The 19,561-nt window shown below is 53.4% G+C and overlaps 1 protein-coding gene across 1 annotated transcript; it reads right to left on the minus strand.

Annotated features, from left to right (window-relative positions):
- Positions 1-5,762: 5,762 nt before the first annotated feature.
- NODAL (nodal growth differentiation factor) lies at positions 5,763-13,327 on the minus strand. The gene is made up of 3 exons (XM_019813208.3): positions 13,132-13,327; positions 8,349-9,046; positions 5,763-6,919 (listed from the first exon to the last, which is right to left on the minus strand). The coding sequence occupies exons 1-3, from the start codon at positions 13,325-13,327 to the stop codon at positions 6,767-6,769; spliced, it is 1,047 nt and encodes a 348-aa protein (XP_019668767.3). The 3' UTR covers positions 5,763-6,766.
- Positions 13,328-19,561: the final 6,234 nt, after the last annotated feature.

Genomic DNA, 19,561 nt, shown 5'->3' on the forward strand with positions numbered 1-19,561 from the left:
CAGTGCCTTTCGTGACGTCTCTGAAAGCACACGCCAGCACCTCTTCCTGATTCTGTTCCTTAGAAGCAGGCTCCGAAGTCCGGCCTGCATTCAAGGGGCCGGGAATTACACCCCACCTAGGAATGGGGCAGTAGCGAAGAATTTGAGGATGTACCTTAAAACCACCTTACCCCCAACAGAGGATAAAATCAGTCTGACGGGGGGCATTGGTTAAACTAGGTAACACACCAAGAGCGATGCTGCTACTATGTCTCCTGGCTAGAAGGTGGACACTCTTCTCTTTCTCCGAAGCCACCTGCTGGCTTTAAGAGTGACAAGAAATGACATCTCCCAGGAGAATAAAGAGCCATACATTTGCCTAATGACCAGCAGCGTGACAATGCATCGTGACGAGTCCCAGGCTCGGTGACTCTGAGACTCCATACCACTTCCTGGTATCTCCCGTAGCCAGGAACCGCCAAAGGGAATTGGATCCTCCTAGCGGAGCCCCTAAAGCTGACGTCATTGGAGTCAGGGTGGGTAAGCAAGAGGAGGAAATGGGACTCAGATGTTGGGTTACCGGGCTGGGTAAAAAGCTCAATGGTTCAGATTCGGGGTGAACTAGATGATAGCATCTGGAAGCCAGGTCCCTGTCAGAGTCTGTGCCTGGCACCCGGTCTTTGCAGCCGTACCAGCTGGAACAGGTTGGGGTTGGCTCTCTCACCCAAGAAGCCACTTCTCCAGTGAAGTCGGAACATCTGGGAATTAGAGATGTCTGGCGGTGCTTGATTGCTCCTCTCAAAATCGGTTTTCTCTGACAGGTGCGCCCGCCTCGTCCTGGGCTTCCTGAGGGGAATGTGTTCTTAAAGAGAGCTGACCCTGTCTTCACCTGGGAGAGAAGCTTAGACGAGGCTAGTCAGTTGAACACATTCTTAGTGAATGTCTGCTGTGTTTCTGGCACGTCCAGCCACGCTGTAGAGATTTCAGACCTCTCCGAGATGCACATTCCTGTCCGGCTTTAGGCCCCGCCTCTCCTCCCCGGCGTTTTCTTTAGCCCTGCTTGGTTTTAGCGTGAACTTGAACCAGAGGCACTGCTGCCGAGGCGGCTGTAAGGAAAAGGGTACTTCCTCCCCAAGTAAGGAACTCCTCTTCACAGCACTTTCAGATGAGTTGTGTTTTGCCTTCTGATTTTGAGGCGGATTCAGAATAGATGGTCTTTTATACTTTGTTGTTCGGGTTACCGGCTCTTTGGGACGCTCCGACCTCAGGTCAGACGTTCCCATTAGCCCACAGCCTGTTGCGTGAGTGGGATTCACCCCCAGAGTCCCATCGTTCAGCCGGCAACGCTGAGTGCCTCCGTTGGGTCAATCCAGCTGGTACAAAGGGCTCATCATGTTGGCAGTCATGTCCCAGAACCAGACTCTCTACCCATTCTCCCCTTCTTGGATATTTGATGGGGTGTCAGGCGTCTTGGCTGCTTGAAGCCAGGGCCCTTGGCCCTTTGCATTCTCCTGGAGAGAGGAGGTCGACTGCGTCTCCGTCTGGGTCAGAACTTTCCCCTCTAGGCAGGTTTCTGGACTACGGGCACAGCAGCTGTTGACTAATCTGCGAAAACCCAATCACCTACCCACCCATGACATCTGGGACGGGGTAATACTCATTTTAAGAAAGCATTATTTCTTTGGAAGGGCAATTTCTGTCTGGACTTTGAAGGGGGTGTGGTTACCACACACACACACACACACACACACACACACACACACACACACACACACACACCCATCCGGGTTCCTTTAGCTCTGGGCTTTTAATAAAGGACAAAATCAGATCTTGAGGCAATGGGGTCAGAATAGCTCTGGGCTTTTAATAAAGGACAAAATCAGCTCTTGAGGCAATGGGGTCAGAATTCTTTTGAATGCTTATACCCCAGGGGCGTTTCCTGTTCTAGTAAGGATTTTCCGGTGGAGCTCTGAAGTTTCCTTGAGGCTAGCTCAGAGAAATTTGGAGGGAAATGGATACAAACTTATTTTTTCAAACAATCATTCACGTCACCTTGCCCATCCTCTGGAATTTAAATTTCTGTCTCTGGGCTGGTCCTGGAAGTTCATACCTTTTGGCAAAGGTAGATTTAGGAAGTCTGAAGTCCCTGTTCAGATGGTCTTTGGTTTCTCTTTGCTTACCCTCTGCCCGCAGCTCTGGCATACCATCGTACTGAATGGATGGCCAGTGCGAAGCATCGCCGAGATGAAACACGGTTCCTGGGGGCTTTGAGTTCTTAACTCTGCTACCTTTCTAAGAGCGGGAAGCTGACAGTTGCTGCAATGCTTGATAATCATGTGGCCGCACTGAAATTCCAAAGGGAGCTCTTGCCGGTGCTTAAACCCCAAATTCCTGGACACTCCCGAGACAATTCCGTGAATCTAGCACAGCATACCCATTCTTGCACCCAGGGTACCCCACCCGTCCTCTCCATCTAAATCTTTAAAAGCAAAACAGAAAAACCCAAACCCGAGCCGAGGGTAACTTTTACTTGAAACCAGGAGGGTGGGGGAGGATCACTCGAGATAAGGATGAGTTGTACCTGTTAGCCATCCTGCCCCTGGTGGCTGTGTCCGAGTCCCTGAGTACTGTGAGCCAGTGCCTTTCCTTCCCCTGGAGACGGAGCCCACCTCTTCCCGCCTGGGTGCCCAGGGGACAGACCTCAAAGGACGTGTCTTGGAGAGCCCAGAGGACACTCAGTATCCAAGTGTCCATTTTAAGCATCTTTAAAAGATTTTATATATAAGACAAATGCCCTTTCCCGTCTTAGTGCCACCAGTGGCCCATTTCCATGGGCTCTGAATGGAAAAGTGGAGAGTGCCAGTACTTTCCACCGTCTTCCCTTCGTCTCCTTTGATGTGATTGTCCCTCCACTCTTCCCATCCATTTCACGGCTGTGGATGGATAGCAGAGGGCACCATGCAGTCTGGAGGCAGCCCTGTGTGAATCCGTGGTCAGTTTTTTGTTGTTTTTTGTTTTTTGGTTTTTTTTTTTGGTAACTGTCCTAAACCAGCAGGTGTTTGGAAATTAGGGAAAAAATTAAATTCTCACCAATGGTTGCTGTTACAGTTAAATCAATAAAGATCTTGAGTATCACCTTGCGTTTTATTTGAGTTCGTAAAATTTCAGGTGACCTCCCATTTGGAGGGCCTTGACTGGTGAGGTAGGTGGACCCGGACGGTCAGTCACTTCGCGTGTCTGTTCTCAGCATTCGTGGAGCACTTTCTTTGTCTATCTGGCCTTGTATATACAGCGAGTTGACGTGTCCCTTTCCTCAGCAGCTTGGTGGTGAACGGGTGCTTGTGGAGCCGGACACGCCAGGGAAGGCCCTGTCCAGGAACCAGCCTCGGAGAAGCCCAAACAAGGACTTTTCCTCTTTCTGAAGAGGGCTGCCTGTGCCCCCAGGAGCACTTGTTAAGCATTCGTCCCATCTGGTCTTATACTAGGCTGTGCTACATGAGCATCCGATTCCTTGCTATTATTAATCCAGGAAGTCTCCTATTAATACCAAGAGCAAGAACTCCTGTCATGTTCTAGGTGTGAACAGAGGTCCGCAGAATAAAATGGTAGACTCGAGGAAGCGTTCTCCCGTCGGGACAGCGTAGAGTTTCGTTCACAGGCGTCCGAGTGAGACAGCCTTGAATTCCAGGTGAGCTGCTTAGAGGCCTCATCCCTTCCAGCAGGATTCTCTGCTGTAGGCTAGGGTTAGGAACTACAACTTTCCGAGGTGGCTGTGAGGCTCAGCTAGGCTCACGGCAAGCGCTTAGCTTAGCTCAGGGCCTGCTTCGGCAGGAGTTCAGCAAAGGACTGGAGCTCAGCAAGGTTGGCGTGGCGACCAGAGGTAAGCCACTTGGGCCTCCTTTCCCTCAGGAGTGAGCCGAGTCTGGGCGTGGAGCCTGCAGCCACCACCTAGCCCTGGACCTCTGGAAGGACTAAATCTTGAGGGGAAGATGGGGCCAAACTATTTTGGTAGCACTTCATGCATCCTTTACTTTGTGCAAAGGCAGGTAGGATGTTAACTTCAAAGGCAACTTAAGGGGGCTTTGCCCCTAAGAATGGGAGACTGGAGAAGAAGGAGGCAAACCCCTAGTGATGCTACTGGAGTCACAACCGCTTCCCACACCCTGTGTAGCCCATGCTTCTGCTGCTCTCCCTTTTCGTCGTCCTTCCTTTTCTCCACTCCCACGTGCCACCGGGTCCACCCGCTTCCCCAGCCAAGGAGAGCCAGGCATCCCATTTTCCCCACTCAGCTACCGGCTTAGCACTACTCCAAGTACAGTAGGCCTTTGGCTGGAGAGCAAGTTCAAATCCCTGTTCTGTAAAGCCCCTTCCTGGGCCCCAGGTTAGGGCTCCGTTCTTAGAGACGGTATTTCGTCTGGTTCAAAGCCTTACTGCAGGGCCCAGAGCATGAAGCAGTGTTTCTAGGCTTGACTCCAAGTGCCTCTGGCCAGGCAGCAGGGTGACCTACTGCGGACAGGCCCAGTGCTGAGCTCCCAGCAGGGGTCAGCAAAACGTAGTCCACTCCTCTGCCTCCATCTACGCGCCTTGTCCGTGAGGTTTGTTTGTGGAGTCCGTAAAGCTGCTAACTAAACACTCCTACAAGCTGTGGCCACAAGTAGCTTGAACTTTTGCTCTCCGGGCCCTAGCCGTAGAAGGAATGTTGGGGACCTATCTAGTGAGGAAGATGCTCTAAAGCCTTAGGATGGGATTTTTCCCTCCCAAGAACTTCAGTCTGGTAGCGAAATTGGGTCCAAACATTTGGTTCCAAAGGCCACGCCTTGACCTAAAGGTAGGGGAGCAAAAACCTCGCGATTCAGGACAGTGTCCCTGGGGCGGCTCCGGAGACCAGAGCTGAGTTCTTGACGGAGCCACTCCTAGCTGTGGTCAGGCCTCTAGGCCGCCGCGGTCTCTCGCTTAGGAAAGCAGTGGGATGAAAGCTGGCCTCGCGAGGCCTCCCCACCTCTACTGCTTTCTGAGTAGAACCCGATGCGGAATCCTACTGTGATTCGGGATTGTGGTGAGGGCTGGTCTATTTCCACTCCCAAGGAATGCACAGCTTCATCAGCTTTGTTGCTGAATCAGGGCTTTGAGGTTTCTCAAGCCCAGGCCTGGCTTCAGCTTAGCCAGCCGACGCTTAGGCCAGGATTACTACCTTGACTCCACCAAGGCTGTGGCTGAGTCGCGTCTAAAGTCAGGAGGGATTCCCACGCGGTGGGGATCATTCTGGAGCACAGGGGGACAGGCTTCTTGGGAAAGAGCAGCAGAACTACTGTAAACTCCCATCCCTGGTAAAACGCCCCCCCCCCCCCATCCCTGCCAAGCAAACAAAAAGTCCGTTTTGGCAATGCTTAATGAGTCAACTAAAAGAAAAACAGAGTCGCTGCCTTTGGGGTCTTTTTATCCAAGAGGCAAAGACACGCTCTGTTGTTTTTGCGGGAGAGCTTCCTATGAGAAAGCTTGGGTTCTTTCTGCTGTGCTGCTAGGCGGAGCCTGAAATTAAGCCAGACTTAGAACCCTGGGCTGATAAAGGTTGGATAAAGGGGGTACAGCAGGCCTCACACGTTGTAGAGGGGGATGGGGATGAGGCCCAGAGGACAGTCCAGGACCTCAGGCCTGTGGCGCTTCTGCACCCACTAACAGACGTTTTACAGGAGTGCATTAGGATCCATCCACTTTGATTTCACAGGAAGAGGTTGGGCAAGGAATTACTCGCCTGAGGTCACACGGCTTCTCAGTGGCTGAGCTGTGTGACCATAAGCCAAGTTCACCCGAGTCTTTCGGCTACTTCACCCCTGCCGGATGGGAAGCTCCAGGGCCTCATTAACAGCACACAATGAGAGGCCAAAGTGAATTGTCACCAACTTTAATAGACTCGGATTGTGTCTGCCCGAGCAGGCTGACGGGGATGACTGAGGGCTCCACCACTATAGTCCAGTGTGGCCAGTTCAGAGTTCCTGCCTCTCCCTTCAAAGGCACCAGCTGGCCTAGGAGGATTTCACAATGGCTTTATTGTTTGTGCAACTCATTAGCAGAGACCCACTCCAGGGAGCCTCTGGACAAGGCCGACAGATTGCCACTGGCCAGCCTGAAAGATGCGGGGGCTCCCCTCAACCAGCCGGAGGCAATAAGAGCCAACTCTTTATTATTGTCTTTTAATTAATTTATTTTTTTATTTTTGAAGTAGGCTTCACGCCCAGCGTGGAGCCCAAAGCGGGGCTTGAACTCACAACCCTGAGATTAAGACCTGAGCTGAGATCAAGAGTAGGGCGCTTAGCCAAACCGACTTGAGCCACCCAGGCGCCCCTTGAGCCAACTGTTTTTAATTTAACACAGTGAACTCAATCGTGGCAGGGGTGGTCAAAGACCACTTTTGAGAATACATAAAAGTTATAGATAATCTGTCCCACCTCAAAAATGAATGCACGTATGCCCCAACATTTGCATATAATTTCTGGGGGTTCACAGGTTAAAAAGTCAAAGAACCCTTTTCGCTAGTGCTTTTATTCACCACTGTCTCTTCAGTAAAGAGAAAACCCAACAAGCCTGCTTCCAGAGGCTTGCCCTCTCTCCTGACGGCAGGAACCTTCCTTTACAGAGTGGGCGCCTTCCTCCTCACATCTGGCAGGCAGAGCAAACTTCCCCCCACTCTCCTCATTGGGTTAGATGGCTATCGTGTCTTCTAGGACTTTCCCGAACCTTCTAGAACCTTCCCAGGGTACAGGTAAATCCAGCTCCCACCAGGATCTCCTCAGAGGCACCCACATTCTTCCACAATCATGTCTTTGTGATGGTCTAGAAGGACTCTGCCATTGTCCACGTACAGCATGCTCAACGGCTTGGTCTTCACTGGGGCACAGCAGGTAGAAGGGACTCGGTGGGGCTGGTATCGTTTCAGCAGGCTCTGGCGGGGGGAAATAAGGTAAAGTCAGTTTCTGGGTACAAAAACAGAAGAAAATGGTTTTCATAAAGGAATCAGCATGCTAACACATCATAAAGTCTGACATGCAAAGTCTAACTTTACAGGCTGTTTAAAAAAAAAAAGGAGCTAAACAGAAGATTCTAAAAGCCGTCTCTGGGTAGAGCAGCAGCAAACTTAACATGTCCTTCTATTGTTCTAGCCTAGCGTGCCTACCAATTCCAAGAAACTCCTGGTTTAGTTCCAGAAACATGAAGCAAAAGCGAGTCATGTGGAAATTCTTGTGGGATTTGTTTTGTTGCCCAGAGAAGGGCGAATGGAGTCAATAGGAGAAAAGGTAACAATCCCTTGGCACTCTGGAACTGGGCCCTGTCCCTGTGGTCCAGCAAAGTCTTTTCAGATCCGAGTGTCACCCGCGAGTTGCCAGTTGGGACTATCTGGGTCTCTGCAGGCCCCCTTAATCATGCAGCAGGTAGGTTAGTGGCGGGAAGTCCCAGGAGAGGCTCAGGCCTCCGCCCAGGGAAGGTCCCACAGAGCTCTGGCCCCACCAGTGCTTCCCTTGCATGAGCTCAGCTCACATACTCCCCAGAGGCTCTGAATCCAAATACTAGGGTCACGATGTTAGGCCCTCTTCTCTGTTTTCTCCCTCTCATTCTCCCTTTGCTTTCCTCCACCACCTTCTAGACCTTAGGCTGATGAGTGTGGCACCTGGGGGTAGCCTCGGGCCTTCTCTACTGCAAAGAAACCTCCTCTTTCAGGCAGCAAAAGTACAGTGGGTGGAAACAGTATTGTGCCAACCATGGCCCCATAAATGTGGCCCCCATTTCATCAGCGAATCACAGACTTCTAGTAATGATAATACAACATCACACGTGCTGGTTATCTGCCCACAGATGTACATGGGTATACGTATCGTCTCATTGAACCCTACGACATTCCTGTGAAACATGGTGTTGCCGTCCCCACTTCACAAGTGGTAAAACTGAGGCTCAAAGAGACTAAGCAATTTGGTCAATATCACACAGCTAATCTGTAGGAATCAAATCCAGGTTTATTCCCAAAATCCAGATTCTGAACTCCCTTTCCTAGAAATCAGGGCCGAGGGGAAGCTGAGACCTTCTAGTCTATACCCCGCCACCCCTAATTTTACGAAAAGACCAGGAAGAAGTCCTAAGGGAGCGAGGTGTTCGAGGTTACCCGGTGGGGCATGAGTCCTCGTAGGCGCCTCCGAGGCTGGTGCCACAGGCCATCCCTATATCCCAGCACAGCAGCTGGCACACTGTTGGTGCTTGGATAAGTGAATGAACGAACAGCAATGGGATCGCAGAGCTCGAGTCCTGTCCCCCTGATCCGGCAGTATGGCCACTTCTCCCGCAGAGCCCGCCGCCTCCCCTCCCCTGGCAGGGCTCCGCACCTGGATGTATGCGTGGTTGGTGGGATGGAACTCTTCCCCCACAGGGTTAGGACACTCGCCCTCACAACGGTAGGCGTTGTACTGCTTGGGGTAGATGATCCAGGAGCCCCATCCGATGAGGTTGAAGTCCACCTGGAACTTGACCTTCCGACACAGCTGGCTTCTGTCCGGCAAGTGGTGCCGGCGGTGCCTCCGGCCCCTCTCCTGGGAGAGCTGTCCCTCTCGGGCCCGCCAGGAGCTCTCCGCCTCCCACAGCAAGGTGGAGCCACCCAGCCGCCTCTGCTCCGGGGAGAGGTTGGAGTAGAGCACGAGGAGCGCACTGGCGACCGGCGGCACGGGAGGCCGCTGCGGACACTCTCTGGCCAAACTGGACGCCTGCTCCGCCAGCTCCCCAGGGTGCTTCAGCCACTTGGAGAGAGGCCTGGTCACCTCCAGGACCATGCTGCCTGAGGAAAAGGTCATCTGGGACAGAGGAACAGTGAACGAGTCCATCCGAAGACGCTCCCGGCAGTCGGCTGGGTCCTGCTCCGCATCCGGCTTTAACTGGTGCAAAATCTCGACGGAGGGCAGCACACCAGGGGGAAGGTCCAGAGGGCTGGCCAGCTGCAGCCGGAGCTCGGCCCACACCAGATCCTCCGCTTGGCTCAGGAAGGAGAAATCAAAAGCAAAGGTCCAGTTCTGCCCATCGGCGTGCACATCTGGGTGGGGAGAAACCAGGAAGGAAGCAGGATGAGTGGGGGCCCCCTGTATGCTCCCCAGAGCTCATGTTGCAGCCTTCACCTGACAGGGACCCTCTCAATCCTCACCCCAACCCTACGAGTTGGGAATGTGGAGTCCATTTTAGTCCAATTCAAATCGAGGCTCAGAGAGGTTAAATTACCTGCACGAGGTGGCGGGGCCAAGAATTGACCCAGATTTTCCCAACCGCAAAGCCCACACTCCAAATCCCGGTTTTGCTGTTCCCGCTAAGACACCCCCCAGCCAGAGAACAGCTGGAGAACAGCGTTCTCCCTGCTCTTTGGCCAAACCCTGAGCTTTCTCACCTAAACCCTGGGCTTCCCCTCACCCTGTGACCCTGAGCTCCCCAGACTCTGTTTTCTCATTGGAAACGGTGGCCTGATTCACGGGCACGTGGAAAGGCCCCGAACCTTCTTGGGAGGCCCAGGCAACAGAAGTCCAAGGCCGGCCACCCTCTCCTCCACCTATTCCTAAAGATGGAGGCAGAAACTTCCGGGGTTTTTGACAACCTCACACATTCTAAGCATGACTTTGCACTGACCTGGCAGTTTTCCAACCAGTGGGCTTTCCCATCTACCTGCAAGGTGCTCATCACCGCCCCCTGTCAGGTCATTCACACACCTGGGGCAGACACAGCCTGCACACACACAGCCCCCAACCTGGTCCCAGCCCCCTCCCCAAGATGACAAAACCCAAAATGGATGAAACAGAATGGGGAAGCGTGTTCCATTCATCTTAGTCCCGGACTAATTTGGCCCAATATCTGGGAATAGCATGTATGTGTGCATGCTAAAAGTGACCTTGAACTTGTTTCGAGCCCAGTTTCCTCTCCTTTGCAATGGGAATGGTCATGCCCTGTCCATCTCGGCCTCATCACAAGCTTTCATGGAAATAAAGAGGGTTGGCCGTCTGTTGCTAAATAAAAGTCAGGGATTATTCATTCCTTAGAATAAAAACACTGACCCTTTTGCGAACAGATCTCAAGGGTAGTGACGATCTCCGATTTGGGTCCACTCTGGGCAGACCGCACGACAGTTTCCTTTTTTTATTGCCTCCTAGAGCATCTTTGGTGAGATGATGTAAGTGAATTTCCCTGAGAAATCCAGCCTGCATTATTATAAGGAAGCAGTTTCCAGCTTCAGCCTCCTGGCAGCTTCTCCGAGCCCATCCCCAGAGGCTCTTCACTTAATTTCCACTTCCCTCCTCATTAGCACCTGTAGGGGGCAATAACCCGCCCCTGGCTAGCAACTCTCCCTGGAGGTGTGGGGAGGAGGCCTGCATTACCCATTGCCCACTGCAGCACCCCCTAGCCACCTGGGGATTCCGTGGGACGTGTAACAACTCCTGGCCACCTGCACCAGGAGTTAAAGACTTTTCATCTCAAGTATCCACCAATGGCCTTTTAGAGGAAGACATTCCAGCTCAGTGATCAAGAGCAGGGGCTCTCGTGCCTCCTATGATGGTTCAAATCCTGCCACTTGCTGTTTAACACTGGGCAGGCTAGTTTCCTTCTCTGGGCCTCAGTTTCCCGCTTTGCAAAAGGGAGCCAGTGACAGTATCACCTCACAGAAGTGTTAGGATTCGCTGAGATAATGTGCAGAAAGTGTTTGGCCCAGCACAACCAACGTGCAATAGGTGTCAGCTGTCATCAACCACTTCCTTATTATTGCAGACGTCCAAGGTTAGAAACGAAGGTGTCCAGATAGGTAGTGAAAGACCTGGACAGAAGAGCAAAGTCAGCCATTACCAGGATGGACAATGTGTATGGAGCACTCCTTCCCAGTGGGGTGGAGTCTCTGACTCCATGACCCCACCCCCAGCCAAGGGGTCCTTGGGACACAGTGCTGATAGGTTCTCTTAGATCGGTCTCCGGTTCTTGTTAGGATAGGGGTGCCTAATCTTTTGGGGGTCACCGATGCTTGCTACAAGCCAAGAATGCTCTCCCCAGGAAAGAAAGCATCTCCCACTTCTACAGCAAATGTGATTTGTTGGTATCAGGTATCAGGAAAGGGTTCGTGGACACCCTGAAACCTATCCACGCAACTCAACAGAATCGGCCACACAGGCCCCAGGGATATTCTTGACCCGCATCCAGTTCTAAAGAAGAAAGTGGTTGGGCCCGTGGCTGGGGGTTCCCTCACCCTCAAACAGGATGCTGAGGCCGAGTTAGGATTCCGGGCTCCGTAGGAAAGGAGGGTGTGGGTATGACGCTAAGTGTCCACTCTACATTATTACAAACTAGCAGTTAATTGCCACTCATTGCTTCCCGGGCCAAGCATTGTCTCTTTGAATCCTCCCCACCATTATCACGGTTTCGCAGATGAGAGAAAACTGAAGGTCGGAGCTGAGGCTGGCTCCACAGCCACAGACGAAGATGCAAACCCGGTTTGGTTAGACTCCAACACCCCGTTTCCCGCTTTACAGGTGCGGCATGACAGATAAACCCAAGAGGGAAAGGAGCAGTTAGACCGTCCCTTCTCCACCCGTGTCCCTCCAGGCAGGCTCCTCTGGCTGCTTTCAAAAACTGAAACCAGTTCACAACACTGTGAATGTACTTAAAGTCACTGTACATTTTAAAAACAGTAAAATGGTAGGTTTTGTCATGTATATTTTGCCGCATTCACACACAAATGAGGCAGAAGGAAAGCCAGCCCCCGGTTTTACAAAAGGGGAAACGAGTTCTGCAAGGGATACACCAGGAATTGGGAAGCAGGGTTTGAGGGAACTGAACCCAGTTTTCCAGTCTCCCAGACTCTCAAACCACCACGAACCTTCCGGAACTCTCCAGAAGGAGAGAGTGAACTGAAGAAGGGCACTCTCTGCCCCTTTGCCCAGCCTCCTCCCCACACCAGCTTTCCGGTAGAGGGACTGAGCAGAGCCCTCCAGTAATTTCCAAGCCCCTCGGGTTATCCCCTCGGGTGTCCCTAAATCTGGCTGATCCCCAGATGACCCTTCAAGAGGGGTCATCGGCTGTCTGACCCCAGACGTGGCAGGCCAGGGAGCTAAGAGCCCCCACCCCCGCACCCGACCAAAGGGCTGGCGGGTGGCCAATTAGGTCAGATGATCGGATGTGGATTGCGCCCCAGCGTGGGGGAGGGCCGTCTGGCCCCAGCCGGCAGAGGGAGGCACAGGCCGGCGCAGGGCGGCAGGGGTCTGCCCCCGACCCCAGGAGTCAGGATGTGGATTGCATGGGGCAAGGGGACCCCGCGGAACGGGTCCCTCCACTCAGCACCCACCTGTCCGTCCCGCCCGATGCCCAGAACGCCCTGCCCCGACTCCGAGGGTGAAACTCCGCGTCACCACGGTCGCTGAGCGTTTCCCCCAACCAAATCTAGGCCCCGAACCCGGTACTACTCGGGACACTGGCACCTTTCCGGCCTGGACTCGAGTCCCCAAGCCTGCCTCAGTTCCCGACTTCGGGGCACTCCACCTCTAGTGCCGTATCTCTGAACTATAATCCCTGATGTTTGTTACGCGCTCGGTGCTGGGTTTCGAAGTTCGCGGTCAGCCTCCGGCATCCATTCACCCTGACGCGCGAAAAGAAATTCGACAGAGCGTATGTAGCAATAATAACGACCACTTTATTACCATGCCTGGTTTTGTGCTAAGCGTTTTATGTGCTTTGTCACCTGGCTCTCGCCACACTTTTATAAGGGAGGGACTGCTGTCCCCATTTCACGGAAGCGCAAACCGAGGCGCCTGGAGGTTACGTAGTTGAACAAGACCGCATCGTCGACTGGCGCAATCGGGCTCCCACCCTCCAGCGCGGCGCTCTACCCACCCTAAACCAAAGCCCAGAACGCAGGGGTCTCCGCCCCGGGGCCCTTCCCGATGCCAGAATCCCCTCCACCCGCCGATCCTGCGCGCCGAGCCAGTGCCGACGCCGGTGCCACCCCAGACCTGGACCCCCGATGCTCCTCCCTCCCAGCGCAGAGCGCCCTCAGCGGCGGGGTCCCCAGCCCGGAGCCACCCTCCCGCAGCATTTCCCAGCGCCCTTCCGGAGTCCCAAGGCGCCCCCGGGGCTCGGCGGGGCTGCGCAGCCTACCTTGCGCCTGCAGGCTGCGGATGATGTCCGCCCGGGGCAGCGGGTCGCGGTAGAGGCTCAGCATGTACGCTAGAGGGGACGGCGACGAGGGCTGCCCCCGCGTACGGAGGGGCGACGGGGCCACGGTCTCGGCGCCCGCCTGGAGCAGGGCCCACCAGGCGTGCAGGAAGAACCAGGGCAGACGGGGGGCTTGCATGGTGGGCTGGCTGGGCCCGGAGCGGCGCCTCCGCCCCTTTTATCCTGGGCCTTCGCTGCCGCCCCGCCCTCTCCCTCCTTCCCTGGGGGAAGCCTTGGGATCCTGTACCTCCCCCCCCCACCCCATCCAGGGGGGTGGCCCCCAGAGGGACCACCTGCTGCGGGAGGGCCAGACCTGAGCCTGGGAGGGAGGAGACCCGCTGAGCTAGAGGAGCCCTGAGGTCCCGCGACCCTCTAGTTTGCCGCGTTTGAGGACCCTGGCACTCTGCTACTTTAGATACTCCAGGCCATGTTTCTGAGGCCCTGGTAAACTCCTCACCCTCAAACTGGCAGGTCAGAATTGTGGCTCCCTTGCTCTGCCTTAACGTCGGATCCCTGCCCTTTCCTGTTTCTCCAAGCTCCAAATGGATGTATGGCTCAACAGCAGCAGGTAGCGAATGACAGTGCATCCTGGAGGCTCTCAGGCCAGGTGAGGCCTCAGGCTGACCTGCGATGCTCCCCCCCACCCACCCTGGCCAGGTGGCAGCCTTCCGGGCCCTCACCCAGATGGCCTCCTGGAGCACTCCTGGCCTTAACTGGCAAAGCCTGTCTGGATGGCTCTGGGAAACCAGGGGTGACGGTACTGGGAGTTGCTGGAACCAAGAAGGTGAGCTCCCGAGGAAGGCCCCTGGGGACCTGCCTCAGACAGGGATGGAAGTGTTCTCTAGAAGGCAAAGGGCACAAGTGACCAGGATGAAGGACACACTTCTCCATCAGAAAGGGGAAGTGTTTCAGCAGAAGCCGGAGCCCGGGGCATAGCTAACAGGGTGATCCCGGCCCCTGAGAGTGGAGCACGAGTGGCGGGCATCATCCCAGTGATTTCAGGAGAAAGGTGTGTCCTGTGTTGTCCATGGCCTGCAGTCCCTGTCTGGCCTGGCAGTTGCCCCCGGGGGACCCGGGTTTCAGCTCAGGACCTCTCATTTCCCTTTCTCTGGGCCCTGCTTTCCTCAGCTGCTTGGGAGTGATCCTCATGCGGCCTCCCTTCCGGGTGCCGTCACATCAGAGCTGGAACTACCTGTAAAGAAATATAAATCCCTGCCCCTTGTCAGGCCCCAGCTGTTTCCCTCAGCACAGGAGGGCTCCTCCTCCCCACATCCTTTCTTAGCCTGGGCGACATTTACTGAAATGCTCTGTGCTGGGCCCACGTCCAGGCCTTTCACAGGACGCTCCGGCTCCAAAGAACCACAGGCTCGGCCCGGAGCAGGTACAGACAGTGGGAGGAGGCCCAGCAGGTTCAGCTGGGAGCTCCAGACTTGGGGGGTGGGGGGGAGGCAGGTAGCTGGGGTGGAGCTGGTCCACCCAGCAGGAAGGAACCTCACTGTCACCGGGAAGAGAGTGGGGGAGGGGCGGGGACAGCGAGGGGGAGCGGCAAACCACGGGACCTGGACAGTCTGCTCTACCAGCAGCTTTTAGTTCCGTAAAGCTAAGGACTGCCTTGTTTGTTGTGTTTTCACCATTGTACACATTACAGTTGGGATCCCAAAAATCTTCGCTAGATGAGTAAATCAGGGACTGGTGCTGTGTCCGGACTTGCCCGAAGACAAGTGTCCCCCGGGGTGTTTGTTAAACTATTGACTCCTGACCTCTAGAATTAGAATTTGGGGAGAGGGCTTGGCCATCTACATATTTAACAAGCACCCCATGATCCTTACCAGACAACCTTGAAAACCTGGGTGGCCTGGAGTTCTAGTCACAGTTTGGACCCCCGCTCCCTGCGTTCAGGTTCCTCATCTATAAAACATTACTGGAGATCCTCCTTCCATACGGATTAAATGAAACCATTGTGAAAGTGCCTTGCGGACTCCAAACCCTGGTGTATTTGCAAATCCTTATGTGTGTGGATATTATTATGGCTGCTCCCTGGCTGTCATTCAAATTTCCCAGCGTGGGAGCTTGCCGGTTCTGGATTGTTGGTCCCAGCCCTCGCATCAGACCCTTCCCCAGAGGCAGAAGGCAACCCTCCTGCGGGTTGTGAATATACAGATAAAAAAACAATGACAGATTGTGGTTAGTGCAAGGGAAACCCCTGGCGAGGACATGGGAACCAAGAATGGCAACACAGGGGAGTGCCTATAGCTAGACAGAGGTACAGGAATCAGCCTCCCCCAAATCCAGAGCTCCCCAGTCCCCACGTGACCTAATATCCAGGTGGTCCCTGTTTCAACAGGGACATTCAGCAGTCTTTACCCACCAAAGTTGGGAAAGGAACAACAAAGAAGATACATCTACTTCTCATAGTGGACCAGGAGCTCCTTGAAATTAAGGAGAACGCTTTATTCATCCTGTGTCCCTTGCACTACGTGACACATGGGAGGTCCTCGATAAACCTTTTAGCTAAAGTGAATGATTACGGCAACAGCTAACATTTATTGAGTGCTCAAAGCAATTGGCACTCTGCTAATCACTGAGCTGATTTTATCATCACCCCTACTTCAGAGATGAGAAAACAGAGGCTCAGAAGAAACATGGTAATTGGCTCAAGGCCACAAATTTACAGGTGGGAACAGCCAGTACGTGAAGGGCAGGTCTCTCTGCTTATCACCTAAACCGGTGCTTTGAGCCTTACTGCTTCCCCGTAGATGAGAGGGTGAACGTGTGCCTTGTACTAGGACTTAAAAAACTCTCAGTCTTACCTTTCCCAGGGTCCAGGAGCGGCAGACAGAGCTCCTTCCTGATGTGTATTGGCCCAGAGCCACGTAGGGGCCTGGAATCGCTCTCTGACCAGCAAGGGCCACTCTGTCAAAGCCCATCCGTCACGGATCTTTCTGCAGCTCCGGCACCCCAGAAGAAACCGAAACTGTCACCTCTTCGGGACAAAGGCTCACGGTCCTCCTTCTCATTTTTAAAGGGTATTTGTCCGTCCAGGATCTGTTTCCTGCAGGAAGGACCAGAACTGCCCTCTTCCCAGGCGGGGAATGACACCTTCTCGCTTCCCCTGCCCCAGACGGACTGGCCGACGGATTACCTGACCTGGGAGATAACCTCTCAGGGTCGTTCCAGCTGCCTGGAGGAGGGAGAGCAAAGTCCCTCGCGGTTCTTGAATGCTTTCCATCAGGCTGTTCCACACCCTTCCTCTACATGAGTAACATATGTGGCATGGTTAAGTGCTGGGGCCGTGAGGTCAGGCTGCCAGGAGGCAGAGTCGGGATCCCTCTCTGTCACGATCTGAGTGTACTAGACCAGTCACCGACCATCTTGAAGCGTCTGCTTCCTCGGCTATGAAATGGAGATACAGGATAGGTAGTATCTCCTTGACAGGATTTCTGTAAGTAGTAAACGTGAGTAAAGCGCATAGTGCCGGTAGCATCTGGCAGTTTGTGGATTCATTCGTTGAACAAACCTGCTTTTCTTCCAGTGAGTCTACAGCAGGTTAACTGCAAAAGCTAGATTTTTCTCGGGGGACTAGGCAAGAAGGCATTTCAGTTCTGCACATATTTAATGAGCATTTTCTATGTGCCAGTGTGACATTGGCTATCTTACTTTCCCAGCACACCTCTGCATTTCATGTGCCCCTTTTTCTGCATGTATGTTTCCATCGTATGCCCCTGGTGAACTGCTTAATTACCAACACAGCTCTTAAAAATCCCTTCCTCGGGGTGTCTGGGTGGCTCAGTCGGTTAAGCATCTGACCTTGGCTTAGGTCATGATCTTACAGTTCTTGGGTTCAAGCCCCGCGTCGGGCTCTGTGCTGACAGCTCAGAGCCTGGAGCCTGCTTTGGATTCTGTTTCCTCTCTCTCTCTTTGTCTCTCACGCTTTGTCTCTCTCTGCAAAATAAATAGTAAACAATTAAAAAATTTTTTTTCGAAAGTCCCTTCCTCTGCAGACCTCTCACCAACTCCCCAGCAATTGAGCAGAGGACACTTCTAAGTATGGCACTGATAGATCAGTTGCCCAAATTCTCTTCAGTGGCTGCCACTGGGCTGTGAATTCCCAAGAAGCAGGGATGGCTCCTGACTCACTTCTCCTGAGGCGCTAGCCGCTGGTTCATGGCTGAACTTTGCTTGCTGTGATTTGCGGCATAGATGAATGAATCCAATAGTGGAAATGGTGGCTCTAAACACAGGCTCTTGGCTTCCACTGTGCCTCTCTGTGATCTGGAGATAGAGACCCCGCCCTCCCCGCCCCCACAATGCCCTTGTTCCCCAAATGCACTCCAGCCCCATGGAAATACCGACCCTTCCCCCAAAGTACAAAGCCATTCTTCCTCGGTCCAGAGTAATTTTGCCCCTTCTTCATTCACACAAGACACTTCTGTTTATCCCAGTGTCCAGCTTAACGGTTTCCTCTTCCACAAGGGCCTTCTTACGTGGTCTCTCTCCCCCTGCAGGCTCTGATCCGAGCCATTCTCTGTTGAAGGTTGAGGTCCTCGAGCCCTTAGGAGTTTTCCACCAGGGAGCCTGCTGCCTGGCTCACTTTGCATTCTTCATCCTTAGCAAAGGGTTTGGCGCTAAGTGGACGTTACAAACCATGCCTGTGGCCAGCCTTGGCTTATAGCACTATTTTGTCTACTCCCAACAATGTTTCGCAATGTTTTTATTTAAATCGCCAACACAAAAAAATGCTTTAGATTTTGAATAAAATAGTTTTGCCTCTTTTTTTTTTAATTTTTTTTTTCAACGTTTATTTATTTTTGGGACAGAGAGAGACAGAGCATGAACGGGGGAGGGGCAGAGAGAGAGGGAGACACAGAATTGGAAACAGGCTCCAGGCTCTGAGCCATCAGCCCAGAGCCCGACGCGGGGCTCGAACTCACGGACCGCGAGATCGTGACCTGGCTGAAGTCAGACGCTTAACCGACTGCGCCACCCAGGCGCCCCAAGTTTTGCCTCTTTTTAAAGTAATCTGTACACCCAACGTGGGGCTCAAACTCACACCCCTGAGATCAAGAGTCTCATGCTCTACCGACCAAGCTAGCCAGGTGCCCCTGAATAAAATAGTTTTATTTCATCATTTGAGAAATGGAAAGGTCTTGACCCTCATTTCAACGTGGCAAGTGTTCCCTAAAGCTGAATAGTAACTGCTTTCTTTAGGAGGGTCTGTTCTCTACACGCCATAGTCCCCAGCTCTCCTTAACATACTACACCCATCTGCCCGGCCCCCAGGACATATGAGTTTGAGACCCCTGCTGTAGGTTGCATGAGAAAAAGACACTCTGGAATCAGTTAGGAAACACGGACTCGGGAGTTTTCTCCACAGGGACTAAGCCACAGACTGTGGGTACCCGGCCCAGGCTGGATAAGCTAGAAATAATCTATTATTTAGTAAGTGCTTACCATAATGTGCTGGCGTTATCTAATTTACCCTTCCTATCCCTGTGAAGCAGACTGGATATTTACTCCCATTTCACAGGTGAAGAAACTGACACGGAGCTTGCTCAGGACCGAACGCCTAGCAAGTGGTAAAGCTGTGCTGGACCCTCAGTTATTCTGATCCTGGAAGTGATACTGGACACGACCACACCCAACACAGTCATTTCCTAGCCCCCTTGCACAGAGAGGCCTCTCCCTGCTTACCCCATCTCAGCGGACCTCCTGCACTCTGTCGTATCACCACGTTCCTTTCTTCCGTGCTCAGAAATTGATTTGTTCGGTGCTGTTCATTTTTGTCTGCTCCCTCCCGCTCTGGGCGTTAAGCCAGATCCACTGTCTGTTCAGTTCACCACTGAACCCCCGGGCTTGGCACAGTTCTGACACATGGAAGTGCTCAGTACATATTTATTGAGTGAATACATTGAAGCCAGTCCCTGGACTGGGGGGCACAGAGGTAAGATGGGGAGACGTTGCTTGATCCAGTGGCCACAGGTAAGCCCCACAGGTCACCAGCTTCCTCTGGTTCCAAGTTCGTCCATCTCACTGTCCTCAGCACGTGGTGGTGGTGGGGGATCATAGTAGATGTTCAATAAATGCTCAGCATCCCTCTCTTAGCATGCTGATGTTTTACATCAGCAACAGAATGCCTCCTTAGTGCTCCTGGCTCCTTAGGGCCACGATTCATGTTAGGGAGTCCTGTATGCCACCCTCTCACTTCCATTCTGGCTCCGGATCCTTTCACGAGCTGCGTGATCTGAGCAAGGCTGGCATCACCCTCGTAGAGGGGGACCAGCCTGACATAGTACAGCTGGTAGGGGCCAAGCCTGTCTGACTCGGAGTCTCATGCTCCCTCCAGCCCCGGCTCTCCTTCCCAACCCCTCCTGGG

Source organism: Felis catus, chromosome D2, assembly GCF_018350175.1.
Source record: "Felis catus isolate Fca126 chromosome D2, F.catus_Fca126_mat1.0, whole genome shotgun sequence".
NCBI classification, from domain to species: domain Eukaryota; kingdom Metazoa; phylum Chordata; class Mammalia; order Carnivora; family Felidae; genus Felis; species Felis catus.